Here is a 27,376-nt window from a genome sequence, read left to right as displayed (position 1 = left end):
CATTTTTCTCTTTTCTTGGTACCAGGAAGAGTCTGGAGTAAAATCCCTTTCCTTGTTCCATAGATGGTACCTTTTCCACAGCTCTCATTCTTACTAGTTGAGCTATTTGTTTTAGAGCTTCTATCTTTTGATTTGGTGGTAGGTTTGGCATTCCTCTTTTTCCTGGTAGAGTATGGAAATGAAACCTGTAACCTTGGTCTATAGTTTGCAAAATCCACTTGTCCCTTGTGATGTAGTGCCAGTTCTTTGAAAATAAGGCTAGCTTTCTGCCTAAGGGTGCTGCTAGCTGTTCCCTGGTAGGCGGTGCCAGGGCCAAGTCACTGTGATTGTTCTGTTGCAGTGGTAGTGGCTGTGTCTGTGCCTCGCTGGTTGTTGCCCTGCCACTGGCGTCCCCTGTAGGCACCCCTGGATTGATTTCTGCCTCGAACGCCTATTCCTGCCTCTCTGTGTTTTAGAGGAGTCTGGAAAGGACCAGTTTTTGGAGGGCCAGTTCCTGCTAAACCTTGGAGGTTGCACCTGTAAGAAATCTTTCACTGTTTGTACAGATTTTGCCTTCCCTTCCATTTTCTTCAATACCTGCTGAGCAGGAGAACCAAATAAATTGACCTTGTCCATGGGAGCATCTAATAATTTTGATTTGACACGGTCCGGCAAGGCCTGTTCTTTCAACCATGCATGCCTTCTGATAACTGTGCCAGTCATGGCTGATCTAAAGGAAGCCTCCAGTGCATCATAGCCGCATTTTAAAGAATGGTTACTAACTTGCTGAATGTTATGCACCATTTCCAGAACATATTTCTTATCTAAAGAATCATCAGAGGACAGTTTCTTAGTTAACTGATCAAGCATAAACTCCTGATATTGAATCATATGAAACTGACAGTTCAAGGCCCTAGCTGACAGAGTAGCAGAGGTGTATACTTTTTTACCCCATCTCTCTAAGGACCTGGATTCCCTTTCAGAGGGGAGGGGATTTTTAACAGAGGTAGATGCTACTGCCTTAGGCCCCTGGGAGATAGTCTCGGGATCTGCAAAAGGAGCCTTGTATAAATGGTGATGCATGTCCGGAACCCTGTAGAACCTATCGGGCTTAGCAGGGGCTGGAGGTAAAGAATCAGGAGCAGTACAAGCATCATTAAATGCATCGTCTACAACAGAAAGAACTGGAGGTATAGCTAAAGGCCTATGTTGTGGTAAATGCAGAAAGGTCCTAAGCCTTTTCCTGGAATCTGAAAAGTCTTGGCCCTGCCACTGAAATTGTTCCCTCATGGCATGTAAGGTTTCCCCAAAGGAAAATTCCTCAGGTGGAGAGGCAGAAGGAATCGACTCTTCAGCATCAGAGTCTTCGTAGGGAGAATAAGGAGCCTCTGGAGGGTCTGTATTGTCTGAATCATCCGAGGAATCATCCGTGGACACTGGCTCAGGGGGCTCTGCTCTAGGTCTCTTCTCTGGAGGTGGCTGAGAGGCCCTGTCTGGATGAGGTTGGGATCCCCTTATTAAAGAGATGAGATCCTCTGCCAAAGAAAGCATTTGGGAACTGGAACTGGGCCTGTGAGAGGGGCTTAACAGGCACAGACTTAGTAGTTTTGGCTGCTTTAGCCCTGGCAAAGCCTTAATGGACATGGCTGCAGGAGGCCTAGCAGCTCCACGTGCAGGTGGATACATCCAAGGGATAGTGTCCGACAATTCCTGTGAAACCACAGCAGCAGGTTGTATTTCAGAAGCCGATTCTACCAGGTTAGAAGAGGCCTCGGTAGCATGGATTCGGCTGAAACAAGGACCGCTTGCTCGGTTTCGGCGAAACCGAGACACTCATGTTTGCTTAACCGGTTTCGCCGAAACTGCGGACGCGAGTGTCGGTCCTTTTTGCGCTTTTGGCAATTTGTGTAGTCGGAGGATCCGGCGGCATAATATGCAAAATCAGAACCGAAAACTGCTCAGCAAACTCCGACCGACATCTAAGCGTCCGTCGGTTAAAGAAGCACAGGCTAGACAAGCTACTACGCCGTGGTCTGGGCCTAAGCAAGGTAAGCAGTAAGAGTGGAAATCTTTATGAGGTATTTGTTTCCCACAAGTTAAACAGTTATTCACTTTTTCTGACATCGGCTGAGGCAAGAAAGAGTCCCCAACGGGGTACTTAGCTTTTTAGAAGTCTTCGAAGTAGTATTCGGTAGTAGTAATCTCTGGATCTGACCGACCGGCACTTGCGAACAGCTTCTGCTTCGGGCGCCACGCGGCAAGAAAGACTGAGGAAAATGGCGTCGGCTGATGCCTTTATACCCGAAAAACTGCAGCTATGACGTCGGGTGAAGTGCGACACCAGCCGAAGCCAGACCCAGACTTTGGAATCCGGCCGACCGAAGGGCTGCCTGACGACAGGACAACCCACTTGTTAGGACTGCAGATGCATCCTTGAAGGACATTGTTGAGACCAAACACTTTTTAGGTACCACTGTAATTTCCTCATATGCAGTCTTGCATATGGAATTAGTAGAATGCAGGATGCCATGAATCCCAAGGCCTGCAGAATTTTTCTTGCAGGGAGTTGGGACTTTGTTGCCATCAACTGAAAATACTGAGTCAGTTGTCCTTGTTTGTCTGGCGTGAGATAAGCCATCTGGGCCGTTGTATTTAAGCTGGCACCTAGGAATATTATCCCTTGTGAGGGCACTAGTTTTGATTTCTTTTCGTTTACTGTGTACCCTAGGCAACTTAATAATCTTTTTACGAATGCCAGATGCTGTAGAAGTATGTCCTTGCTCTCTGCTTGAATCAGGCAGTCATCCAGATATGGATATATTTGAATTCCTTTTTGTCTGCAAAATGCAATTACTGGTGCCAGGCACTTGGTAAAGACCCTGGGCACAGTAGATAAGCCAAAGGGCAGTGCAGAGAATTGGTAGTGCATTGAACCAGCTATGTATCTGAGGTATCTTCTGCAATTTTGTCTGATAGGGACATGCAGGTATGCCTCTTTGAGGTCCAAAGTAACAAGCCAAGCTTTCTTGCCCAACATGGGAAGGAGCTGTTGTAGTGTCAGCATTTTGAATTTCGGAACATCCAGTAAGTATTTAGAGTGGAAAGGTCCAGAATGGGTCTCCAGGCTTTGTCCTTTTTGGGTACCAGGAAGAGTCTTGAGTAAAATCCTTGTCCTTTTTCCTGCTGTGGTACTTTCTGAAGAGCTCTCATGTCCATGAGAGCTGTAATTTGTTTTTGTGCCTCTGCCCATTGATTTTGTGGCAGGTCTGGCATTCCTTTTAGCCTTGGTAAAGTGTGAAAGTGGAACCTGTAACCCTGAGACACAATATTCAGCACCCATTTGTCTTGGGTGATTGCTTGCCAGTTTTGAGAAAAAAGTGCTAGTTTCCCCCCTAAAGGAGCTGCCAAAAGGTAAGAGTTTGGCATTGGAAGGGGGAAGTCATTGGGACTGTTTCCTGTAACGTTGTGACTTATCCTCACCATTAGAAGCACCCCACTGTCGTGGTCTGTAAGAACCTTGTGGCTGAGATCTGCCTCTTGGGCGTCTGCATCTGCCTCTTTGTTGCCTGTCTGACACTGGAAAGGACCAATTCTTAGTAGGCCAATTTCTACTAAATCGTGGTGGCTGTACCTGTAAGAAATCCTTTACTGTTTGCATAGATTTTTGCCTTATCCTCCATTTTCTTTAATACCAAATAAATTATCTTGCTGCAAAGGAGCATCCAATAATTTTGCCTTAACATGATCTGGTAAACTTTGTTCTTTTAACCAAGCATGCCTTTGAATCACAGATCCTGTAACTGCTGCTCTACAAGAAGCTTCTAATGAATCAAAACCACATTGCAAAGTATGCTTTCCCACTTGTTCAGCTGCATGCAATAAATCCTGCATTTCCTTAAAGTCAGGTTGTTCTGCATTTATACTCATTTTCTGTTTTAATTGAGACAGTAAGTACTGTTGATACTTAAGCATGTGAAACTGGCAATTCAGAGCTCTCACTGCTAAAGTTGCAGAGGTGTAAACTTTCTTTCCCCATCTGTCTAATGCTCTAGTGTCCCAATCCGAGGGAACTGGATTCTTAGCCATGGAAGCCTTAACCCCTTTGGGACCCTGGGAAATTGTTTCTGGGTCTGCAACAGGGTTTTTATAAAGAAATTTGTGAGAGTCAGGGACTCTGTAGTAACTGTCTGGCTTGACTGGAGCTGGGGGTAAAGAATCAGGGTTTAAACTAGATTCAGAGAACACATCATCCACAATGTCCAACACTGGCGGAATAGCAAGGGGCCTGTGCTGAGGCAGCAAAAGAAAGTCTCTGAGCCTTTTCTTGGATTCTAAGTAATCCTGACCCTCCCAATGGAAATGCTCCCTCATGGTATGTAAAGTTTCCCCAAAAGAGTAATCCTCAGGAGGAGAGGCTGAAGGAATGGATTCTTCAACATCAGAATCCTCATAGGGGGGTAAAGAATATCCCTGGTCTGAAGAGGAATCAGAATATATTGAAACCTGGTCAGAGGAATCATAGTCTGTATCCTGCCTAGGCCTTTTATCAGGAGGGGAACGAGAACCCCTGATCAGAGTAAGCAAGTCTTCGGCCATCTTGAGCATCTGTTTTTTAGGCATGGAGGCCTGTCCAGGTGAATGCTGTACTTGCTTCTTTGTCTTTAGTGTAGGCTTAGTCTTGGCTGTAGTTATAAATGTAAGTTGAGTAGGCCTGAAAACACCCTCAGAAGCCGTTGCCTGCTCAGCGGCTTTGGACCCATCTGAAGGGTTAATCTCCGTTGGCCCAACACCTTGAGGCTCCAGAGGCCTAGGCACCTACACGTGGGAGTCGGACGTGGCCTGTGGTTCTGAGGTAGCGGGTGTCAGGGGCTGCGAAAGTGCCTCACTGAAAACTGGTGAACTGGCGACTGGCCTAGAAGAGGCTTCGTCGTCAGTTTTGGGCCTCGGATGCCTTTCCTTATCTTTATCTTTGCGCTTTTTATGCATTCCGGTCGTCGGTTGTTCCGACGGCATTGTATAATTAAACCTTCGCCCAAAGTAATGGCGAGCAAAATCAAACTGAAGTTTTAATAGTGCGTTTGTTAAATCTAGCACAAAACCGACAACTATTGATGTCATGATCTAGGCCTAGGCATGGAATACAGTAAGAATGAAAATCCTTATGAGATATTTGCTTCCCACAAGAAATACAATTATTAACTTTTTCTGACATCGGTCTGAGGCAAGAAAAAAATTTCCCCAACGGGGTACTTAGCTTTATAGAAGACTTCGGTTCTGAAATCGAATTTGAAATCTCAGGAGTTGGCCGACTGGCACTTGCGAACTGCTTTTGCTTCGGGCACCGCGTGGCAAGAAAGACTGAAGAAAATGGTGTTGGCTGGTTCTTATATACCCCTGGCGCACTGACATCAGGAAAGAGGCAACCGCAACCGACTCCGGACCAAGACTTTGGAACTCAGGCTGACTGCGGGCCCGCCTGACGGCAGGATAACCCAAGTGTAATGACTGCAGCAGTGAAACACGATGAACATCCTGTAACTGCGGCCCTGCAGGAGGCCTCTAAAGAATCAAAACCACATTGCAAAGTATGCTTTCCCACTTGTTCAGCTGCATGCAATAAATCCTGCATTTCTTTGTTTTCTGCACATTCTGAATTTGTCAAAATTGTCTGTTTAAGCAGTGACATTACATATTGCTGATATTTAAGCATATGAAACTGACAATTTAAAGCTCTTACAGCCAAGGTAGCAGAAGTATAAATCTTTTTCCTCCATCTGTCCAGGGCCCTTGAATCCCTATCAGAGGGGATAGGATTTTTTTGCAGTGGAAGCCTTGACCCCCTTGGGACCCTGAGAAATAGTTTCTGGGTCAGCAGCAGTTTTTTTTGTAAAGAAATTTATGTGAATCAGGAACCCTGTAGTATCTGTCTGGCTTAACAGGAGCTGGTGGTAAAGAGTCAGGAGACAGACTGGACTCTGAAAATACATCATCTACAATGTCTAAAACAGGAGGAATAGCAAGGGGCCTGTGCTGAGGTAATAAAAGGAAGTCTCTGAGCCTTTTCTTGGATTCAGAGTAATCTTGGCTCTCCCAGTGGAAATGCTCCCTCATAGTATGCAGGGTCTCCCCAAAAGAATAATCCTCAGGAGGAGAGGATGAAGGGATAGATTCTTCAGCATCAGAATCCTTATAGGGAGGAAGGGAGTATTCCTGTTCAGAAGAAGAATCAAAGGAAATGGAAACCTGATCTGAAGATTCATATTCTATCTCTTGCCTAGGCCTCTTAGGAGGGGGATGGGAACCCCTGATCAAAGTAATTAGGTCTTCGGCCATTTTAAGCATCTGTTTTTTTAGGCATGGAGGCCTGTCCAGGAGAATGATGTACTTGTTTCTTTGTCTTTAGAACTGCTTTAGTCTTTGCCTTTGAAGCTGAAGATGGTTTTACATATAACTGTATAGGCCTGAAAACACCATCAGAAGCCGATGCCTGCTCAGCGGCTCCGGACCCATCTGAGGGAATAGTTTCCGAGTGTCCAATACCTTGAGTTTCCAGTGGCCTAGTTGGCTCCACGTGGGAGTTGGAAGCGGCCTGTGGCTCTGAGGTAGCAGGCGTCAGGGGCTGCAAAAGCACCTCACTGAGAACCGGCAACAGGCCTAACAGAAGCCTCATCGTCGGTTTTGGACCTCGGATGCTTTCCTTTTTCTTTGTGCTTTTTATAAACTCCGGTCGTCGGCTGTTCCGACAGCATTATGTAATTGAATCTTCCGCCAAAGTAATGAAATGCAAAATCGTTCCGACGCTTAATAGTGCGTTGGTTAAATCGAGCACAAAACCGACAACTAACAACGTTGTGGTCAGAGCCTAGGCAAGGAATACAGTAAGAATGAAAATCCTTATGAGGTATTTGCTTCCCACAAGAAATACAATTATTAACTTTTTCTGTCATCAGTCTGGAGCAAGAAAAAAGTTTCCCCAACGGGGTACTTAGCTTTAATGAAGACTTCGGATCTGAAATTCGAATTTGAAAATCTCAGGAGTCGGCCGACCGGCACTTGCGAACTGCTTTTCTTCGGGCACCACGCAGCAAGAAAGACTGAAGAAAATGGCATCGGCTGCATCTTTTATACACCGGCGCACTGACGTCAGGGAGGAGGCGACAGCAACAGACGCAGGACCTAGACTTTGGAACTCAGGCCGACTGCAGGTAGCCTGCCAGCAGGATAACACAATTGTAATGACCGCAACAGTGAAACACGATGAACATTATCTCCTAAGGACAGATGCTGATGCTGCAGAGCGAGCAGAAGCTTCTGCAGCATTGTAGCTGTATCTTATGGAGTGTCTAGCCACTTGTAGGGCTAAGGACAATTTGGAGGATATATCCATCTTAATTGGACTTTCAGGTACTGAAGCCAGCATAGAGGTGGCTTGGGATACTAAGTCCAGGGCATACTTGGTCATGTGTGTTTGACAGTTAATGGCTCTGAAGGCCAAAGTGGAGGAAGTGTACACCTTCTTGCCTATCCTATCCATGGATTTGCTATCTTTATCTCTGGGCAAGGGAGGCAGAAGATAACCTAGACTGTTTATCAGGGGCAGTGGCAATCACTGCTGTGTCAGCTAAGGGTGGCTTTATGAGGAATTTTTGTTCCTCTGACACCTTGTAAAAGTGGTATGGGTGCTTAGGTGCAGGAGGCTGTGAGTCAGGTGTTCTAGAAGCTACAGTAAAGGCATCCAAGTATGCTGGAAGAACAGGGGGTACCAGCTGTAGGGGAGGGGGACTCCACTTGCAGCAGTTCAAAGCATCTTTTTTTGGGTTTCTGTCATTTGGGAGGTATCCCATTTGAAATAATGTTTCATTTTGGTGATGGTTTCACCAAATGTAATGTCTTCAGGTGGAGAATCCCCTTCCACAGAATCCTCATCAGGAGAATAATATTCCTTGGGAGAAGCAATCTGGGAAGCATAAGAGATAGACTCATCCGAGGAACAGTAGGAAGATTCATGTTGTAATTCCTCAAGGAGGGGAGCAGCAGAGGGAGGCCTAGGGCTTAGCAGAGGTAATGTAGTTGTGGGTGAGGCAGAAGGCCTAAAGGCCATAAAAGCCTGCATAAGTGAAGAGGTAAAGGCCTCCCAGTCTGGAGGGGCTTCAGAAGCAGGAGTAATGTGTTTTGTTTTCTGCTTCTTTTTGGTCGGAGTGGCCTTAGGAGTTGGTCTAGTGCCGGGTTTGGCAGCGGCTGTATCCGAGGTCTGGATCCCGGTCGAAGGAATCACCAAATCTGGTTCCCCCTTGACAAAGTCAGGTGTCGGTGTCTGAGAAAGCTCTATGGACGTGCCGGTCATCAGCTGTGCAGCGGCCTCCGCGAGGGATGTCGATGGATCTGCCGAGCGCTCAACCCCTACATAGTCAGTTGGCGGAGTGTCCGGGTGCGAAGCGGCAGGGGATGAAGGCCTAGGCTTCTTGGCCTTCTTACGCGGAGGTTCTTGGGCGGCCTCCAAAGCAGGATCTATCTTGAGAGCCAACAGTTTGAGGCGTTGATTTTCTAAGTAAAGATTTAAAGCTGCAAGGTGGCTACGTAAGGTCTTAGGAACAAAAGATTTACAATTAGGGCAGGCGTTATGGTCGTTTTCCCAGCCTAAGCAGAAAACGCATTTGTCATGGGCATTCTTATGGGGAATTTGGCACTTTCCCTTTTTCCCCTGACATCAGCTAAAAGCTACAACAACCAAGTCTAAGCAATGTGAAAGATCTGTAAAATATTAGAAATGCATAAACCCAACGGGTTACTTATCTATAGTCGATCTGACGTCTGGAGAGCGATCGTACAATGCGAAGTTATCTGCTGCTGAAACGTTCTGAGGATTGTGCATGCAGATGTCACACATAGGGTCCCTGGTTTATGGCCCTATGTGTGATGGTCCCACGCAGCTGCAATAGCCACGCTGAAGCTTTTGCATAGGAGCTGACGTACGAGTCACCTGAAGGCAGGAAATCCCACAGCAAGAATACTGCAACATAGGAAAAGAAGGACAGCTGAAGAAAACCCCCAACATGGTACTTATCTTAATGTGAAACTGATCAGACGTCCGCGAGTAGCAGGAAAGTACAGTTTTGTACCTACCATAAATGTAGATGTCCGATAGGAATGCATCTGCAGTCCTAACAAATGGGTTGTCCTGTCGTCAGGCAGCCCTTCGGTCGGCCGGATTCCAAAGTCTGGGTCTGGCCTCGGCTGGTGTCGCACTTCACCCGACGTCATAGCTGCAGTTATTCGGGTATAAAGGCATCAGCCGACGCCATTTTCCTCAGTGTTTCTTGCCCCAGATGCCAGGTGCAATCTTGGAAGGCTAAATTTGGATAAATGCCAATGATTCCAAATAATAGAGAGTAAACACAAATAATAAGCATGTATGTACATATATACAAACAAATACACCATAATAGATCCCCCCCCAGCTAGCCATAAGGAGGGTAAATACCCTAGGAGTACCACAGAGGGGAAGGCGGGTGGGTAATCCTGACTGCAGATGCATTCCTATCGGACATCTACATTTATGGTAGGTACAAAACTGTACTACGTCCTTCAAGGATGCATCTGCAGTCCTAACAAATGGGTAGAATACCATAGCCAAACTAGGGGAGGAGGTAACAGGAGAGATTATGGTGTAGATAGAATCCCTTGCAGAACAGCAGAGGCAAAACCTGCTCGGGATCTAGAGTATAAAGGTAAATTATAATGCTTGACAAATGTATGCACGGAGGTCCAAGTAGCAGCCTCTATAATGTCCTTGGTAGCCACTCCTCTTAAGAAGGCTGTGGTAGTGGCTGTGGCCCTTGTAGAGTGAGGCCTGATGTTTTCTGGAGTTTTCTTTCCATGGTGAGAGTAACAAAATCTAATGCAATTTCCTATCCACTTTGAGATTGTCTGTTTGAAATTGCTTTTCCTTTCCCTCCTGTTGCATATGCTACCAGTAGCTGGTCAGTTTTTCTGTTGGTCTTGGTTCTGTCCAGGTAGTAGCGTAACTGTCTGTGTACATCCAAGGTATGTAGCAGTCTTTCTCCCCTGTTCTGTGGGTTGGGGAAGAATGTAGGTAGGTGGATAGCCTGGTTTAAAGACACTCTGGATACCACCTTAGGCATAAATGAAGGATTTGTTCTCATGGACACTCTATCTTGATGGAAGATCAGGAAGGGTTGTACTGCCATTAACGCCTGTAGTTCAGAAACCCTTCTTGCTGAAGTGATTGCCAGCAGGAAAGCAGTTTTCCATGATAAGTATTGCATCTCTGCTGTTGCTGCTGGTTCGAAAGGAGGAAGTGTCAATTTTTCTAGCACAAAGTTCAAGTCCCAAGCTGGCAATGGTGGTTTCCTAGGAGGTTTTACATTTTGATTCCCCTCAGAAACTGTCTGAGCAGAGGGTGTGAGAAGACTGGAGGATCCAAGCTGTATTCTGCTGAAATAGCTGATGCATGTATTTTTATGGAAGAATAGGACAGACCTGAGTGTAAAAGTTCTGCCAAGTATTCCAGGATGCTGGCTATGTTTACCAGTGACACATCTTCTCCCCTTGCAGTACTCCAAATGTTATATCGTTTCCATTTTGCTGCACAGTTCTTTCTTGTTGAGGGTCTGCGAGCCTCACGTATAATATCTTTAACCCTTTGTGATAACTGTGGGTTAATTGATCTTATGCAATGGTCCAGGCAGTCAGTTGCAGGGTTTTCAGGTTTGGATGCAGGTTGCTGTAGTTGTTCTGTGTTAACAGTAATGGAACCAAGGGTAGTGTCCATATTTGTTCCCGAGACATGCTCCTTAGTAATGGGTACCAATGTTGCCTTGGCCAGTCTGGAGCTATCAGAATGATCCTTGGACGGTCCTCTTTGATCTTCAATAGCACCTTGTGCATCAAAGGAAGAGGTGGGAATGCATATGCTGTCAGGTTCCTCCAACTGAAAGATAGGGAGTCCACTTTCCAAGCAAGTGGGTGGTACGTCCTTGTGCAGAATTTCTTTAGTTGGTGATTGTGTGGGGATGCAAATAAATCTATTTCTGGGAGTCCCCATTTTCTTGTAATGGTTTTGAAGATGTCCGGATGCAGCATCCATTCGTGGGCATCCGTGGTAGTCCTGCTTAGTATGTCTGCTAGAATGTTTTCTTTTCCTGGTACAAAAATTGCCTGTAACTGAATGTTGTAGCTCAGAGCCACATTCCATAAGTCCAGTGCCATCCGGCATAGAGGGTATGAATGGGTGCCTCCCTGTTTGTTGATGTACCACATCACTGTGGTGTTGTCTGTCCTTATCATCAACTGGCCTTCTTGGAGGAATGGTCAATGTCTGGATTGCTAATTTTACTGCCAGCATTTCCTTTAGATTTATGTGCAGGTGTAACTGGTCTTGAGTCCATAAGCCTTGTATGCGCTTGTCCAGCATGTGGGCCCCCCATCCAAGGTCTGAGGCGTCTGTCGTGATGGTTTGGCTTGGTCGAGTGCTTTTGAAGGGCAATCCTGTGTTTGATTGGTAGGCCTGAGCCCACCATAGGAACTCTCGCTTTAAGCATGGAATTATTGGAATTTTGGTTTCTAGGCTGTGCTTGTGTTGAGACCATAAATTCTTTAGGTACCACTGTAGTTTTCTCATGTGCAGTCTGGCATGAGGTACCAGGATTATACAGGATGCCATGAAGCCCAGGGCTTGTAGTACTTTTCTTGCTGTAAGATGACTCTGCTTTGTCAATGCCAAGAAGTAGAGTGGTAGTTGTTCCTGTTTTTCTACAGTTAAGAATGCCACTTGCTTTGTTGTGTCCAGTTCTGCACCCAAAAAGGTTATTCTTTGGGATGGTATCAGTCTTGACTTTTTTATGTTGACTGTATATCCCAGGGCTTGTAGCAGGTAAATGACTCTTTGTAAGTCTTCTGTTAACTTGCTGGTGCTGTCCGCTTGTATCAGGCAGTCGTCCAGGTATGGGTAAATTTGTATTCCCTGAAGTCTGCAATGAGCAATTACTGATGCCAGGCATTTCGTGAATACTCTGGGCGCAGTAGATAAGCCAAAGGGCAATGCTGAGAATTGATAATGCTCTGATCCTGCAAGAAATCTGAGGTATCTTCTGCAAATTGGTCGAATGGGGACGTGCAGGTATGCCTCCTTGAGATCTAGAGTTACCAGCCAAGACTCCTTGCCCAGCATGGGAAGAAGCTGCTGTAGAGTCAGCATTTTGAATTTTGGAACAATGAGGAATGTGTTTAAAGCGGACAGGTCGAGAATAGGCCTCCATTTGCTCTCTTTTCTTGGTACCAGGAAGAGTCTGGAGTAAAATCCCTTTCCTTGTTCCATAGATGGTACCTTTTCCATGGCTCTCATCCTTAATAACTGAGATATTTGTTGTAGAGCTTCTGCCTTTTGAGTTGGTGGTAGGTTTGGCATTCCTCTCTTTGCTGGTAGAGTATGGAAGTGAAACCTGTAACCTTGGTCTATAGTTTGTAAAATCCACTTGTCCCTTGTGATGTAATGCCAGTTTTTTGAAAATAAAGCTAGCTTCCCGCCTAAGGGTGCTTCTAGCTGTTCCCTGGTAGGCGGTGCTAGAGCCAAGTCACTGTGATTGTCCTGTTGCAGTGGTGGTGGCTGTGTCTGTGCCTCGTTGGTTGTTACCCTGCCACTGGCGGCCCCGGTAGGCACCTCTGGACTGATTTCTGCCTCTCGATCTCCTATTTCTGCCTCTCTGTGCCTTAGAGGAGTCTGGAAAGGACCAATTCTTGGAGGGCCAGTTCCGGTTAAACCTTGGAGGTTGGACCTGTAGGAAATCTTTCACTGTTTGAACACATTTTGCCTTCTCCTCCATCTTCTTCAGTACCTGTTGTGCAGGAGAACCAAATAAGTTGGCCTTGTCCATGGGCGCATCTAATAACTTTGATTTGACGTGGTCAGGAAAGGCCTGCTCTTTCAACCAGGCATGCCTTCTGATAACTGTGCCTGTCATGGCTGATCTAAAGGAAGCCTCCAGTGCATCATAGCCGCATTTTAAAGAATGGTTACTAACTTGTTGAATGTTATGTACCATCTCCTGAACATACTTCTTATCAAAAGGTTCATCAGAGGACAGTTTTTTAGTTAACTGGTCAAGCATGAATTCTTGGTATTGTATCATGTGAAACTGACAGTTCAAAGCCCTGGCTGACAAGGTAGCTGAAGTGTAAACTTTTTTACCCCATCTCTCTAAGGACCTGGATTCCCTTTCAGAGGGGAGGGGGTTTTTAGCAGAGGTAGAAGGTACAGCCTTAGGTCCCTGGGAGATAGTCTCGGGATCTGCAAAAGGAGCCTTGTATAAATGATGATGTGTGTCCGGGACCCTGTAGTACCTGTCGGGCTTAGCAGGGGCCGGAGGTAAAGAATCAGGAGCAGAGCAAGCATCATTAAATGCATCATCTACAACAGAGAGAACTGGAGGTATAGCTAAAGGCCTGTGTTGAGGTAAATGCAAAAAGGTTCTAAGCCTTTTTCTGGAGTCTGAAAAATCTTGGCCCTGCCACTGAAATTGTTCCCTCATGGCATGCAAGGTTTCCCCAAAGGAAAATTCCTCAGGAGGAGAGGCATAAGGAATGGACTCTTCAGCATCAGAGTCTTCGTAAGGGGAATAAGAAGCCTCTGGAGGGTCTGCATTGTCTGAATCATCAGAGGAATCATCAGTGGACACTGGCTCAGGTGGCTCTGCTCTAGGCCTCTTCTGTGGAGGTGGATGAGAGGCCCTGTCTGGATGAGGCTGGGATCCCCGGATTAAAGTAATAAGATCCTCTGCCAAAGAGAGCATTTGAGAACTGGAACTGGGCTTGGGAGTAGGGGCCCTAACAGTTGCAGTCTTGATAGCTTTAGCTGCTTTAGCTCTGGCAAAGCCTTAATGGACATGGCTGCAGGAGGCCTAGCAGCTCCACGTGCAGGAGTTGAAACATCCAAGGGAATAGTGTCCGATAATTTCTGAGAAACCACAACAGCAGGTTGGATTTCTGAAGGCGATTCTACCAGGCCAGAAGAGGCCTCGGTGGAAGGCATGGATTCGGCTGAAGCAAGGACCGCTTGCTCGGCTTCGCGAAACAGAGACACTCGCGGTTTGCTTAACCGCGTTTCAGCGAAACCGCGGACCGTGAGTGTCGGTCCTTTTCTGCGTTTTTGGCGTTTGTGTAGTCGGAGGATCCGACGGCATAATATACGCAAAATCAGAGCGAAAAACTGCTCACGAACTCCGACCAACGCCTAAGCGTCCGTCGGTTAAAGAAGCACAGGCTAGACAAGCTACTACGCCGTGGTCTGGGCCTAAGCAAGGTAAGCAGTAAGAGTGGAAATCTTTATGAGGTATTTGTTTCCCACAAGTTAAACAGTTATTCACTTTTTCTGACATCGGCTGAGGCAAGAAAGAGTCCCCAACGGGTACTTAGCTTTTAGAAGTCTTGGTAGTATTCGGTAGTAGTAATCTCTGGATCTGACCGACCGGCACTTGCGAACAGCTTCTGCTTCGCACCCGCAAGAAAGACTGAGGAAAATGGCGTCGGCTGATGCCTTTATACCCGAATAACTGCAGCTATGACGTCGGGTGAAGTGCGACACCAGCCGAGGCCAGACCCAGACTTTGGAATCCGGCCGACCGAAGGGCTGCCTGACGACAGGACAACCCATTTGTTAGGACTGCAGATGCATCCTTGAAGGACATCAACTGGCGTATGGCTCAAGGCTGAAAAGTTCATAGGGCTGGTGCACGCAGACATCACTTTTATGGCCCATGTACCTGCCAACACGTCAGACATCTGACACACCATCAGGGATGGGAAAAGCTTTGGAAACCTGGCCGGATAAGCTGATCGGAAGAACGGTAAAACCCACTAGTAAATACTGCAAAACTGGAATAGAAGGACAACTATGTTTATAAGGAGATGTTATCATGAAGAGCTTATGCAGAAGTTAGTTGTTGAAGTAATGTAAAAAAGAAACAACAGTGTGCATATTGCCATTTTATATGACCATAAGTTTACACCTACTAATGGCAGCATCATAACTAACAATAATAGCCCCACAGGAGACAATCTTAACTTATTAGTTCTAGCCGCTTCTGAAGTTCAGTTTAATTACAAAAGTTCCTTTTTCTCTACCTTCTCTATGGATTACAGAATTAGAGAAGGTATTTTGAAAAAGAACTGGGTCATGTAGAAAGAGTCCTGAATGGATAAAGAAGCTGGGTGAATACCCCATAATCACATATAGGCGGGCACAGTCTCTTAATGTTTTTGAAACAAAAGAAAACCCTATGTGTACCAATGTTGTGAAAGGACTGACCAAATGTAATATCTGCAATGTTTAAAAGTATGTTAAAACTGACAATGTTACTAGTGTCAACAGGAAAAGTTTCAATGTCCACAGCTCAGTTAACTGTAATAGTAAGGGTATAGTTTATACTGCCCTATGTGAATGCTGTTCTGCATATTACATAGGGAAAACAGAACTCCAGTTAAAATAAAGAATAAAAGAACATCTTTATGCCATTTCTAAGCTAAATGTAACTAATGCCCTAGCTAGGCATGTAGCTGCATTTCCTGGTCATCACTTTAAATTTTCAGTACTGGTGAAACTGATTCCTAATACTGGAGGTGGTCCTTTTGGATTACACCTGGAAATTAAAGAATTGTTTTGGCAAGTACATTTTAATGCTGTTACCTTTCCAGGGCTCAATGAAATAATGTCTATTGCAAAACCAGTCACTGGTATGTGTTAATATGGCAGGCAGATTTCAAAAGCCCTTACCACTTGTATTTGATAAGAATATTGTAGAGAACTGGAGAATATTTGAGCAAGAGTACAATATTTTTAGACTAACAGCTTATTCAGATAAAGATCCACACACCAGGGCATTCATTTTGTTAATCCTAACTGGGTCAGAGGCCACAGAAATAAGGTCTATGTTAAAATCACTGAATGCTTAAAAAAGCAAACGATGATTTATCGAACCCATGTAAGTGAAAGCTTACAATCTCGAATGCTTAGAACAACAATTTTTCCAAGGGGAAAAAATTGCTGTTCCACAAAAAAAAAAAAAAATTTAAACATTGCATAAAGTGGGGAGCTTTGCCCCCCCATACCCCCCTACTTAAATATACGAACTCCGAGATTGCACTACAGTCGCAAAAAAGTACAGTTTTGTACCTACCATAAATGTAGATGTTCGAGTGCTAATACAGCTGCAGTCATAACAGATGGGTTCTCCTGCCGTCAGGCGGGTCCTCGGTAGGCCGAATTCCAAAGTCTAGGTCCGGCGTCGGTTGTCGTCGCTTCTTCCCTGACGTCAGTGCAATAGGGGTATAAAAGAACCAGCCGACGCCATTTTCTTCAGTCTTTCTTGCCCCAGATGTCAGGTGCCTCCAGAAGGAAGGCAATACATAAAATAATGTAATAATGCAATGCAATATAATCAAAAAACAGTAGTTGCAAGCAAATACACCATAAAAGAATACCCCTAGAGGGGAAGGTGGGAGGGAAACCTGGACTGCAGCTGTATTAGCACTCTAACATCTACATTTATGGTAGGTACAAAACTGTACTATGTTCATCGTGCATACAGCTGCAGTCATAATAGATGGGTAGAATCCCAAAGCTAAGAAAGAGGTGGTAGGCACTAAGTGGAGCTAGGAGGAGCCAAAATGCCCTGCAAGACTGCAGTGTCAAAGCCTGCTCTAGACTTGGAGTATAATGGTAGGTTGTAGTGCTTAAGAGAAGGTGTGCACAGAATTCCAAGTGGCTGCTTCTAAAATATCCTTGGTAGGAACTCCTCTGAGGAAGGCTGCAGAGGTGGCTGTGGCCCTAGTGGAATGAGTTCTAATGCCTGTAGGTACAGTTTTGCCATGAAAGGAATAGCAAAAATGTATGCAGTGGGCTATCCATTTTGAGATTGTCTGTTTGGATATTGACTTTCCTTGAGCTCCTACCGCATAGGCCACAAAAAGCTGTTCTGATTTTCTGAAAGGCTTTGTTCTGTCTAAATAATAACGCAGTTGTCTGTGGATGTCCAAGGAATGCAGTAATCTCTCCCCTTTGTTTTGAGGATTAGGATAGAAAGTAGGTAAATGTATGGCCTGATTTAAGGCTACCCTGGATATCACTTTAGGCATAAAGGACGGGTTGGTACGTAATGAAACTCTGTCCTGATGGAAGATGATGAAAGGCTGGACAGCCATAAGAGCCTGTATTTCTGAAACTCTATGAGTTGAAGTGATAGCCAGAAGGAAAGCTGTTTTCCAGGACAAATATTGTAAATCTGATGAGGCAGCTTGTTCAAAAGGGGGCAAAGTCAATTTTTCCAGAATGAAATTAAGATCCCAAGCAGGTATTGGTTGTTTTCTTGGAGGTCTTAAATTCTTAGCCCCTCTGAGGAACTGTCTTAATAGAGGGTGAGAAAATAAAGGTGGATCAGTGTTGTATTCTGCAGAAATGGCTGAGGCATGGATTTTGATGGAGGAGAACGAAAGTCCACTGCTTAGCAGTTCGGCCAAATATTGTAGTATTTGAGGTAAATTCAGTTTTCCAGGGCACTGGCCCTTTTTCTCATTCCAAACACAAAAACGTTTCCATTTTGCAGAGTAAGCTTTTCTAGTTGATGGCCTTCTGGCCTCCAAAATGACATCCTGCACCCCCTTGGAGAGCAGGGCCTGCTGTGATGCTAAGGAATCTTCCATGCAGCTAGATTGAGTGTCTTCAGCTGACTGTGAAGAGTTTTGAAGCTGTGCTGAGTCAGAAGAAGAGGCATTAGAGGCAGGGTCCATGGTGGGGAATGCGTCAGGCTCCTTAGTAGTGGGTACCAGTGTTGTCTTGGCCAGTCCGGAGCAACGAGGATCATCTTTGGTCTGTCTGCTCTGGTCTTCAATAGGACTTTGGGCAGCAGAGGAAGAGGTGGGAAGGCATAAACTGTCATTGATGTCCAACTGAAAGAGAGAGCGTCCACTCTCCAGGCCTTTGGATGGAAGATCCTTGAGCAGAATTTTGTCAATTGATGATTTTTGTGGGAGGCAAAGAGATCTATGTCTGGCCTTCCCCATTCTTGGATTATTTCTGTAAAAACTTCTGGATGCAACTTCCATTCATGTGGATCTGTCATATTCCTGCTTAGGTTGTCTGCCAGCGTGTTTTCCTTGCCTGGCAAGTACTGTGCTTGTAGCTCCATTTGTAAGTCCATGGCCATGTTCCAAAGTGACATGGCCAGTCTGCATAGGGGATAAGAATGTGTTCCTCCCTGCTTGTTTATGTACCACATTAACTGTGGTGTTGTCTGTTCTTATCAATAGCTGACCTGGTTGTAGAAGGTCCTTGAAGGCTGTAATAGCTTTTATCACTGCTAGCATTTCTTTTTGATTGATGTGAAGGTGCTTTTCTTTTTGGGTCCATTTGCCCTGAATGCACCGGTCTGTCATGTGCCCCACGCGTAGTCCGATGCGTCTGTTATGATGACTTGATTTGCTTGAGGCTTGCTGAATGGAAGACCTGTGTTTGTTTGGCATGCTTGAGCCCACCACAGAAATTCCTTTTGCAGACATGGAATTAGTGGTATAATCGTTTCCAAACTGTGGCTGTGTTGAGACCATATGTTTTTTAGGTACCATTGTAGTTTTCTCATATGCAGCTTTGCACATGGGATTAGTAAGATGCAAGATGCCATGAATCCCAGAGCCTGCAGGATTTTCCTTGCAGTCAGCCTGGTGCAATTTGCCAGTGTCCTGAAATATTGAATTAGTTGCCCCTGCTTCTCTGGCGTGAGGTAGGCCATCTGAGTGTTTGTGTCCAAATTGGCACCCAGGAAAATTATCTTCCGAGAGGGTATTAGTCTTGATTTCTCTCTGTTGACTGTGTATCCTAGAGAGTTTAAAAACATTATTACATAAGCCAGATGTTTCAGAAGAATGTGCTTGCTGTCCGCTTGGATCAGGCAGTCGTCCAAATAAGGGTATATTTGTATCCCTTGAAGTCTGCAGTAGGCAATTACTGATGCCAGGCATTTTGTGAATACTCTGGGCGCAGTAGATAAACCAAAGGGCAATGCAGAGAATTGATAATGTATTGAACCTGCAAGAAATCTGAGGTATCTTCTGCAATTTTGTCTGATTGGGACATGCAGGTATGCCTCCTTGAGGTCCAATGTTACCAGCCAAGACTCCTTGCCCAGCATGGGAAGAAGTTGCTTTACAGTGAGCATCTTGACTTTTGGTATGAGCAGGAATGTGTTTAGGATGGAGAGAACCAAAATAGGTCTCCAATCTTTGCCCTTCCTTGGCACCAGAAATAGCCTGGAATAAAAACCTTGACCTTGTTCGTGTGTAGGTACCTCTTGAATAGCTTTCATGTTTATAAGATCTGAAATTTGCTTTTGTGCCTCTGCCCTTTGATTGTGTGGCAGGTTTGGCATGCCTTTCATTTTTGGAAGGGTATGAAAATGGAATTTGTAGCCTCTGTTTATAATGTTCAGGATCCATTTGTCCTTTGTGAGAATATGCCAATTTTTTGAGAATAGTGCCAGCTTTCTTCCTAAGGGTGCTGCCATTTGAGACCTGGTTGGCATGCAAAGGGGAAAGTCATTGGTTTTGCTTTCTGAAAGATTGTGAGTTGTCCTCGCCACCTCTTTGTGTAGGAGCTTGCCATTGTCTGCCTCTGTATGAGCTTTGTGTTTGTCCTCTGCCCCTCGGGCGCCTGTATCTGCCTCTTTGGGGTCTGTCTGTGGCAGGAAAGGACCAGTTTTTGGAAGGCCAATTTCTACTAAAACATGGGGGTTGAACCTGCATAAATTCTTTCACAGTTTGCATTGATTTAGCATTGTCCTCCAATTTCCGTAATACTTCCTCAGCATTTACCCCAAATAGTACATCCTTTTGAAGAGGGGCGTCTAGTAATTTAGCTTTGACATGATCAGGCAAGGCTTGTTCCTTGAGCCAAGCATGCCTACGTATGACTGAGCCTGTAACATCAGCTCTACATGAGGCCTCTAGAGCATCAAAACCACATTGTAAGTTATGTTTACCCATTTGTTCTGCACTATGCATCAAATCCTGCAACTCCTTCATGTCTGGTTGTTCAGGTTGTGACATTTTACTTTTCAATTGAGATAACAGAAACTGTTGGTATTTTAGCATATGAAAATGACAGTTTAAGGCCCTCATGGATAAGGTAGCCGAGGTATATACCTTTTTTCCCCACCTTTCTAAGGATCTGGAATCTCTCTCGGAAGGCAATGGGTTTTTGGCAATGGAGGCCGTAACTCCCTTGGGCCCCTGTGAGATGGTTTCTAGGTCAGCAGCATGGCTTTTGTATAGAAATTGGTGTGAGTCAGGAACCCTGTAGTACCTGTCAGGCTTAACTGGAACTGGAGGTAGAGAGTCCGGGTTAAGGCAGGTCTCCGAGTAAACATCATCTAGGATGTCCAGGACAGGAGGTATAGCCAGAGGCCTGTGTTGGGGTAACAAAAGAAATTCCCTGAGCCTTTTCTTGGAATCTGAATAATCCTGGCCTTCCCAGTGGAAGTGTTCCCTTAAGGTATGCAGAGTTTCACCAAATGAGTAATCCTCAGGGGGGGATACAGAAGGAATAGATTCCTCTGCATCAGAGTCTTCAAAAGGAGAGTAAGACTGTTCCTGGTAATCAGAGTGCTCTGAAATAATGGAGCCCTGATCAGAGGAGGGGGAATCTTCCTCCACTCTGGGCCTTTTGTCCGGAGGTGGCTGAGAACCTCTGATTAGAGTAATTAAATCCTCAGCCATTTTAAGCATCTGTTTCTTAGGCATGGAGCCTGGAGATGGGCCCTGTGTAGCTGGTCTCTTAGGGTGCATGGCAGCTTTAGACTTGGTGAAAGCCTTGATGGAGAAAGAAGAGGAAGGTCTGAAGACAGCTTGAGTGGAGGTGGACCTGTCCACATTCTGTGTTTCAATGCCAAGCATGGCTTCGGTATCTGTAGTCAGGGTGTGGGCCGAGGAGCCTGCGACCTCGGGTACAGGAGACACCGCCAAAGATGTGTCGTCGGTAATCAGGGGCTGCGTAGGCGCCTCGCTGAGAACCGGACCACGTGTAGTCTGCTTTGGCGTGGTTTCGGTAGAGGCCGCGGACCTCGAGTGTCGGTCCTTGTCTTTGCGTTTTTTAGACAAAACCGGAGTCGGAGTATCCGATGACATAGTATAGTTAAATGCTTTCCCAAAATAATGCTGGACGAACTCCGCCCGATGTTTAATAGTGCGTTTGTTGAATGTAGCACAAAAGCGACAGATCGAGACGTCGTGGTCTGGGCCTAAACAAGGTAAACAGAGGGAATGGAAATCCTTATGCGGTATTTGCTTCCCACAAGAAATACAATTATTTACTTTGTCTGACATCGATCTGAGGCAAGAAAAAGTTTCCCCAACGGGGTACTTAGCTTTTAAGAAGACTTCGGTTCCAAATTTTTTGTAATCTCAGGAGCTGGCCGACCGGCACTTGCGAACTGCTTCTGCTTCGGGCACCGTGCGGCAAAAAAGACTGGAGAAAATGGCGTCGGCTGGTTCTTTTATACCCCTGTCGCACTGACGTCAGGGAAGAAGCGACGACAACCGACGCCGGACCTAGACTTTGGAATTCGGCCGACCGAGGACCCACCTGACGGCAGGAGAACCCATCTGTTATGACTGCAGCTGTATGCACGATGAACATCGGAAAAGTAATGGAAGCGGCCAAGCAATTTCTTTCCCAGGGAAAGAATTCGCTTATATACCGTTTCGCTATTTTGCCTTTTCGTGATTTCAAGTTCAATCAAGACGCATTCGAAAGAATGCGTCTTCGAACATTTAATAGGAACCCTAAAAAGAGAACATTCATTTGTGTATGCGCCAGCAGTATAGGAGGGAGAAGGTGAGAATTGTCATATTGTTGTAAATGCTGAATCAAGGGAACACCCCGAGTGTTTGAAGAGCAAGTTCAGAGAAATGTGTAACCCCCAGACAAATATTACATTAGAGAGGCATTTGTTTTACATGAGAGATCAGAAACCAGGGTAAACTTTTACAGCTTACATAACTGATCTGAGAAACAAGGCTAAAACATATCGGTTTGGTGACTTAAAAGATGAGTCAATAAAGGACAGGCTCGTGTGGTATTAACAGTGCTGCTGTGCGAAAGATCTTCTTGCATGATAGTGATTAAATGTTGAGTAAAGCTATAGAGATTTGCCAAATCCATGAAGTGACAGAAAAACACACAAGTATGCTGGCAAGTGACCAGGGCATGGTTTCAGCACACTCCAGAGCAAATGTAGACAGCTTGCAACACGTGGCAAACAGAAATAGGCCTACTAAGCACATGGCAGCCACAAACCCTGCTGGCTCATTAAAGAAACCATGTAGTTTTCCAGCAAGTTCTAAGACCTATTCAGTTAAAGGTACATGCTCAGTACAGTACAAGCATCAATTAGCAAAACCCAAGTCCAGCTTTATTGTTAACTGTCGCAATTGTGGTGCAAATTATGAGTCTAAAAGAGAAAAATGCTTAGCATTTGGTCAGCAATGTCACAAGTGTAAAAAAATGGAACAATTTCCAAAATGTTTGCAAATTAGGTAAACCTCGTGCAGTGGTAAAACAAGGTCACACAAGGAATGCAGGTTGATCAAGCAGAGATGCAGCAGTCAGCTTTCTATGTGGATAATGTATCACTAATTGGTGAAAGAGTTGATGCAGCAAATTTATTAACAAAATGCAAAGTGTTCTGTACACTCCGCTTAAAGTACACACTGGTTTAAAATGTAATGTTATATCAGCAGGCACATTTGCTAGAGTGAGAACAAATGAGCCAACTCAGTGTGGCTAGTAGTGCGAAATGTGTTGCTTATGGAGGTGAAGAGATTCAACCTGAAGGCTCGGTGATCATGTTATTTGGCCAAGAACTGTTACAACTTGTTATTCTATGTAGTCAGAAGGTTCTCCAGTTCAATCCTCGGCTGGGGTGCCTTCTGTGCAGAGTCTGCATGTCCTCCCTGTGGTCGCGTGGGTTTCCTCCCACATCCCAAAGACATGCTGTAGGTGGACTGGACACTCTAAATTGGCCCTAGGTGTGAGTGTGTGCATGTGTGTGCCTCCTGTGGAAGGGTGGGCGCTGGGCTGGCAACTCGACACCATAAAATTCCACTGTGCCAATCAAGAGCGGACAGGTGATCCACTGTGGCGACCCCTAACCGGGAAAAGCCGAAAGAAGAAAAAGAAGACTTGTTTTTTCAAAATGAAAGCATTTCAAATTTAATTCTATTTTTAATTTTTAACTAAGCGACTTTTATTGTGTTAAAACATAATTATTTTTAAAGTTTTTTTTTTTAAGTTAATATTTAAATATACTTTTGACATGGTTTAGTCATTGTTTTGTATGCCTTTAAGATTTTGTCATTATGAGGTGGGTTATGACTTTTGTATAAAAACTTCTGCATTTTTGTGGGCCAGGTTTTATCTGATGAAGTCTGGCATAGGTTTTAAGATGAAAAATGCTTAACAAAATTTTAGTTTGTTGTGTGCTCTATGAAGACACTCCTCGCTCTTACAACTGAGGGAGCTGTAGACCAGTCTTTTTCTCAGATAGCAAATAAAGAAGCAAACAGGATAACAGCTAAACAGATAGGGATGCATGGACAGAAAAATACTTACTATTTCTGAGAGAGCTGAGTCTTTTTCCAGGAACTGTACCACACAATAGGCTAGCTGAAAGAAAGAAAATTCACGGTTAACATGTTGTGAAGACAGCAGCATTAGACAGAAAATGGAAAAAAAACAAAGGTATGGATATGTATGTGAAAAGCAGAAAAGCACTATAGCAGAGTTCACTTCTCCAAATAAGATACTGTATTACTGCATAGCTTTTTTCTGCAAACATCTTCAAGCTACTTTCTGGGAAACACCTTAAAATGAAGGGTTAGCAAACTCCAAAAAAGTATCCTACAGTATAATTTTTGTACAACAGTATGCACAGTTTTCTGTTAGCATCTTCAGGCGCACACATATACCTGGTAAGTTAGCCAACAATATGTTTAAATTCATGTTCCTATTACAAGATATTCAAGATAATGAGCATTGCCCTTCCAATAACATCCTTAGTTTTGTAAATGTGTTGTTGCCTAACACAAATTCTCAGTCCCTGTAAATATTCACAGTCCAACTTCAGTGCTGCCACTGCTAGTGTTTCTTCTACTGTAATGTTGAACTTCATAAACATTCTAAAAGGTGACCACACAGCCTCAAACACGTAATGTGGTCACAATGTATTATTCTGAGAACTTAACACCACCCTCAGACATGGAATCTGTAAGGGAAATGCCTTATTAAAGGGCTGGAGGGTAGTAAACTGTCACTACTGGCTTTCCCTTCATAATGTAAGAGCCTGGCAATCCAGTGTGTCCAAAACACAAATCCTCTACCAAGGCACACTGGCAAAGTACAGTTGTGTACACTTACCATAAATGTAGATGTTCGAGTGAATTCACTGTTGCAGTCATTATATTTGGGTCATCTGCTGGCAGGTTGCCCTCAGTCGGCCTGAATTCCAAAGTCTTGGGTCCTGCGTTGGTTGCTGTCTTCTCTTCCACGACGTCAGGTCGTCAGGGGTATAAAACATGCAGCAGACGCCATTTTCTTTAGTTTTTCTTGCCCCCGATCTCAGGTGCCCCCAAAAAGGTAGCCAATATATATATATATATATATATATATATATATATATATTTATATATATAAATGTGCATGCATCAATATAAACCTTACCTTCATCTACAAGCAAATACACCACATAGATTGTAGAAGATAGAGAAGGAAAGATAAATTTCAGAATGACACGGGGGATGGCGGGAGGGTAACCTGGACTGCAACAGTGAATACACTCTAACATCTACATTTATGGTAAGTGTACACAACTGTACTATGTTCTTCGTGTTTCACTGTTGCAGTCATTACATTTAGGTAGAATCCCAAAGCTATGGTTGGGGGGCTGGAGCTAAACAGCATTAGGTGCGGCTATAAGGCCCTGCAGCACTGCAGTGGCAAAGCCTGCCCTGGACTTAGAGTAAAGAGGCAAATGGTAATGCTTTGTAAGGGTGTGAACAGAACTCCAAGTAGCAGCCTCTAGAATGTCTTTGGTTGGTACTCCTCTGAGAAAGGCTGCTGAAGTAGCTGCAGCTCTGGTGGAATGAGACCTAATGCCCTTGGGCACAGGTTTACCATGCTTTAAGTAGCAGAAATGGATGCAGTGGCTTATCCACTTTGAAATTGTCTGCTTTGAAATAGCCTTTCCTTCTGATCCTGCAGCATATGACACTAGTAATTGTTCAGTTTTTCTTAGAGCTTTAGTCCTGCTCAAGTAGAATCTTAGCGGTCTGTCTACGCCCAAGGAATGCAGAATTCTCTCCCCCTTGTTCTGCGGATTTGGATAGAAAGTTGGCAGATGAATTGTTTGGTTAAGGGCCACACTGGAAACCACCTTTGGCATAAAAATAGGATTTGTCCTCAGAGACACCCTGTCTGGGTAAAATATGATAAAAGGTTCTACAGTCATGAGGGCCTGTAGCTCTGAAACTCTTCTTGCAGAAGTAATTGCTAGCAGCAGAGCTGTTGTCCATGATAAGAACTTTAGATCAGCGGAAGCAGCTGGGTCAAATGGAGGCAGGGTGAGCTTTTCCAACACATAATTGAGGTCCCATGCAGGTAATAGTGATCTTCTAGGAGGCCTTAGGTTTTTGGCTCCTCTAAGATACCGCGTTAGAAAAGGATGAGAAAAGATTGATGGCTCTATATTGTAATGAGCCAAAATAGCACAGGCATGGATTTTGATTGATGAGAAAGATAGGCCTTTGTCAAGCATCTCAGTTAAGTATTGTAATATCTGAGGAATATGTGGCTCTGCTGTATCAGCTCCTTGTGCTTGATTCCAAGCACAAAATCTCTTCCATTTGTCAGCATAAGAGTTTCTAGTACTAGGCCTTCTGGCTTCCAAAATGACATCCATCACAGCTTTACTGAGAGGTGTCGTTCGTATGATTACATGATTAGCCATGTTGCCAGGTTCAGAGTCTGTAGTTGACTGTGCAGGATCTGATTGTTTTGCTGGGACAGTAGTTATGGCCTTTGAGGCAAGGTCCATGCTGGGTATCGAGACAAATTCCTTAGGACTGGGTACCAGTATTGGCGGGGCCAGTCCGGGGCAATTAATATCATCTTTGGCTTCTCGTCTGACTTTTAGGAGGACCTTGTGTAGAAGAGGCAGAGGAGGAAAGGAGTAAACTGACAGTTTTTTCCAACTGAAGGATAGGGCGTCCACTTTCCATGCCTGTCTGTGATAATTCCTTGTGCAGAATCTTTTCAATTGATAATTTTGAGGAGAGGCAAATAAATCTATGTCTAGGCTCCCCCATTTCTCTGTTATCATGCTGAATACTTGTGGATTTAGTTTCCATTCGTGAGAATCCATAAGATTTCTGCTTAAATCGTCTGCCAGAGTGTTCTGTTTTCTTGGCAGGAATTGAGCTTGAAGATTTATTTGGTAGGTCAAAGCTGTGTCCCACAGTGCCGTGGCTAATCTGCAAAGGGGGTATGGGTGTGTGCCCCCTTGCTTGTTTATATACCACATGACTGTGGTGGTGTCCGTCTTTATCAGCAGTTGTTCTGGATGAAGCAAGTCCTTGAAGGTTGTTGGGGCATTTTGAATAGCTAGTATCTCTTTCTGTTATGTAGATGCATTTGATTTGGTGCCCATATGCCCTAAATGCATCTTCCTGCCATATGGGCCCCCCAGGCATAACCTGATGCGTCTGTTGTTAAGGTTTGGCTGGCATGGGGTAGAGTGAAGGGCCGTCCCAAAATTCACCGTTATGCCTAGTGAAGAGCAAAGATTGATGGCGTAGTCCCTGGCTTGTAGCAGACGACACTTGGTGGTGGCGGAAAGGAGCCAGTCGTCTAGATAAGGAAACACCCGGAATCCCTTTCGTCTCAAGTGAGACGCTACTACTGCCATGCATTTGGTGAACACCCTGGGGGCTGAGGTGAGACCAAAGGGCAGAGCGAAACTGAAATGACTGGCTCCCAGCGGGCGCAAATGATCTCTGGACGCCCTGGCCATTTTGATATGGTAGTATGCGTCTTTGAGATCTATAGAGCACATCCAGTCGCCCTTTTGCAGAAAAGGGAGAATTGACTGAAGCGTGACCATCCGGAACTTTTCCTTTTTTACAAAGGTATGAGGTCTAGAATTGGCCTCCAGTCCCCTGTTTTCTTTGGAACTAAAAAGAACCTTGAGTAAGTTCCGGATGCTATTTGGTCCGCTGGGACTGGTTGGATGACTCTGTTTTCAAGCAGCCTTTTTATTTCTATGGTTGCTTGATCTCGCAGACT

General features: G+C 44.8%; 1 protein-coding gene across 1 annotated transcript in view; it reads right to left on the bottom strand.

The window, feature by feature from the left end:
- The window catches only part of PPP2R5A (protein phosphatase 2 regulatory subunit B'alpha), a gene marked incomplete in the record, with an annotated part of 2,279,188 nt that overhangs the window by 858,839 nt on the left and 1,392,973 nt on the right, over nt 1–27,376 (bottom strand). Inside the window, 1 exon segment of the mRNA XM_044055395.1 lies at nt 23,651–23,704. Within this exon segment, the coding sequence (XP_043911330.1) occupies nt 23,651–23,704 (54 nt within the window).

This window comes from Protopterus annectens, chromosome 1.part2, assembly GCF_019279795.1.
Source record: "Protopterus annectens isolate FY-2018-M chromosome 1.part2, PAN1.0, whole genome shotgun sequence".
NCBI lineage: Eukaryota > Metazoa > Chordata > Ceratodontiformes > Protopteridae > Protopterus > Protopterus annectens.
This window is presented reverse-complemented; position numbering and strand designations above follow the sequence as displayed.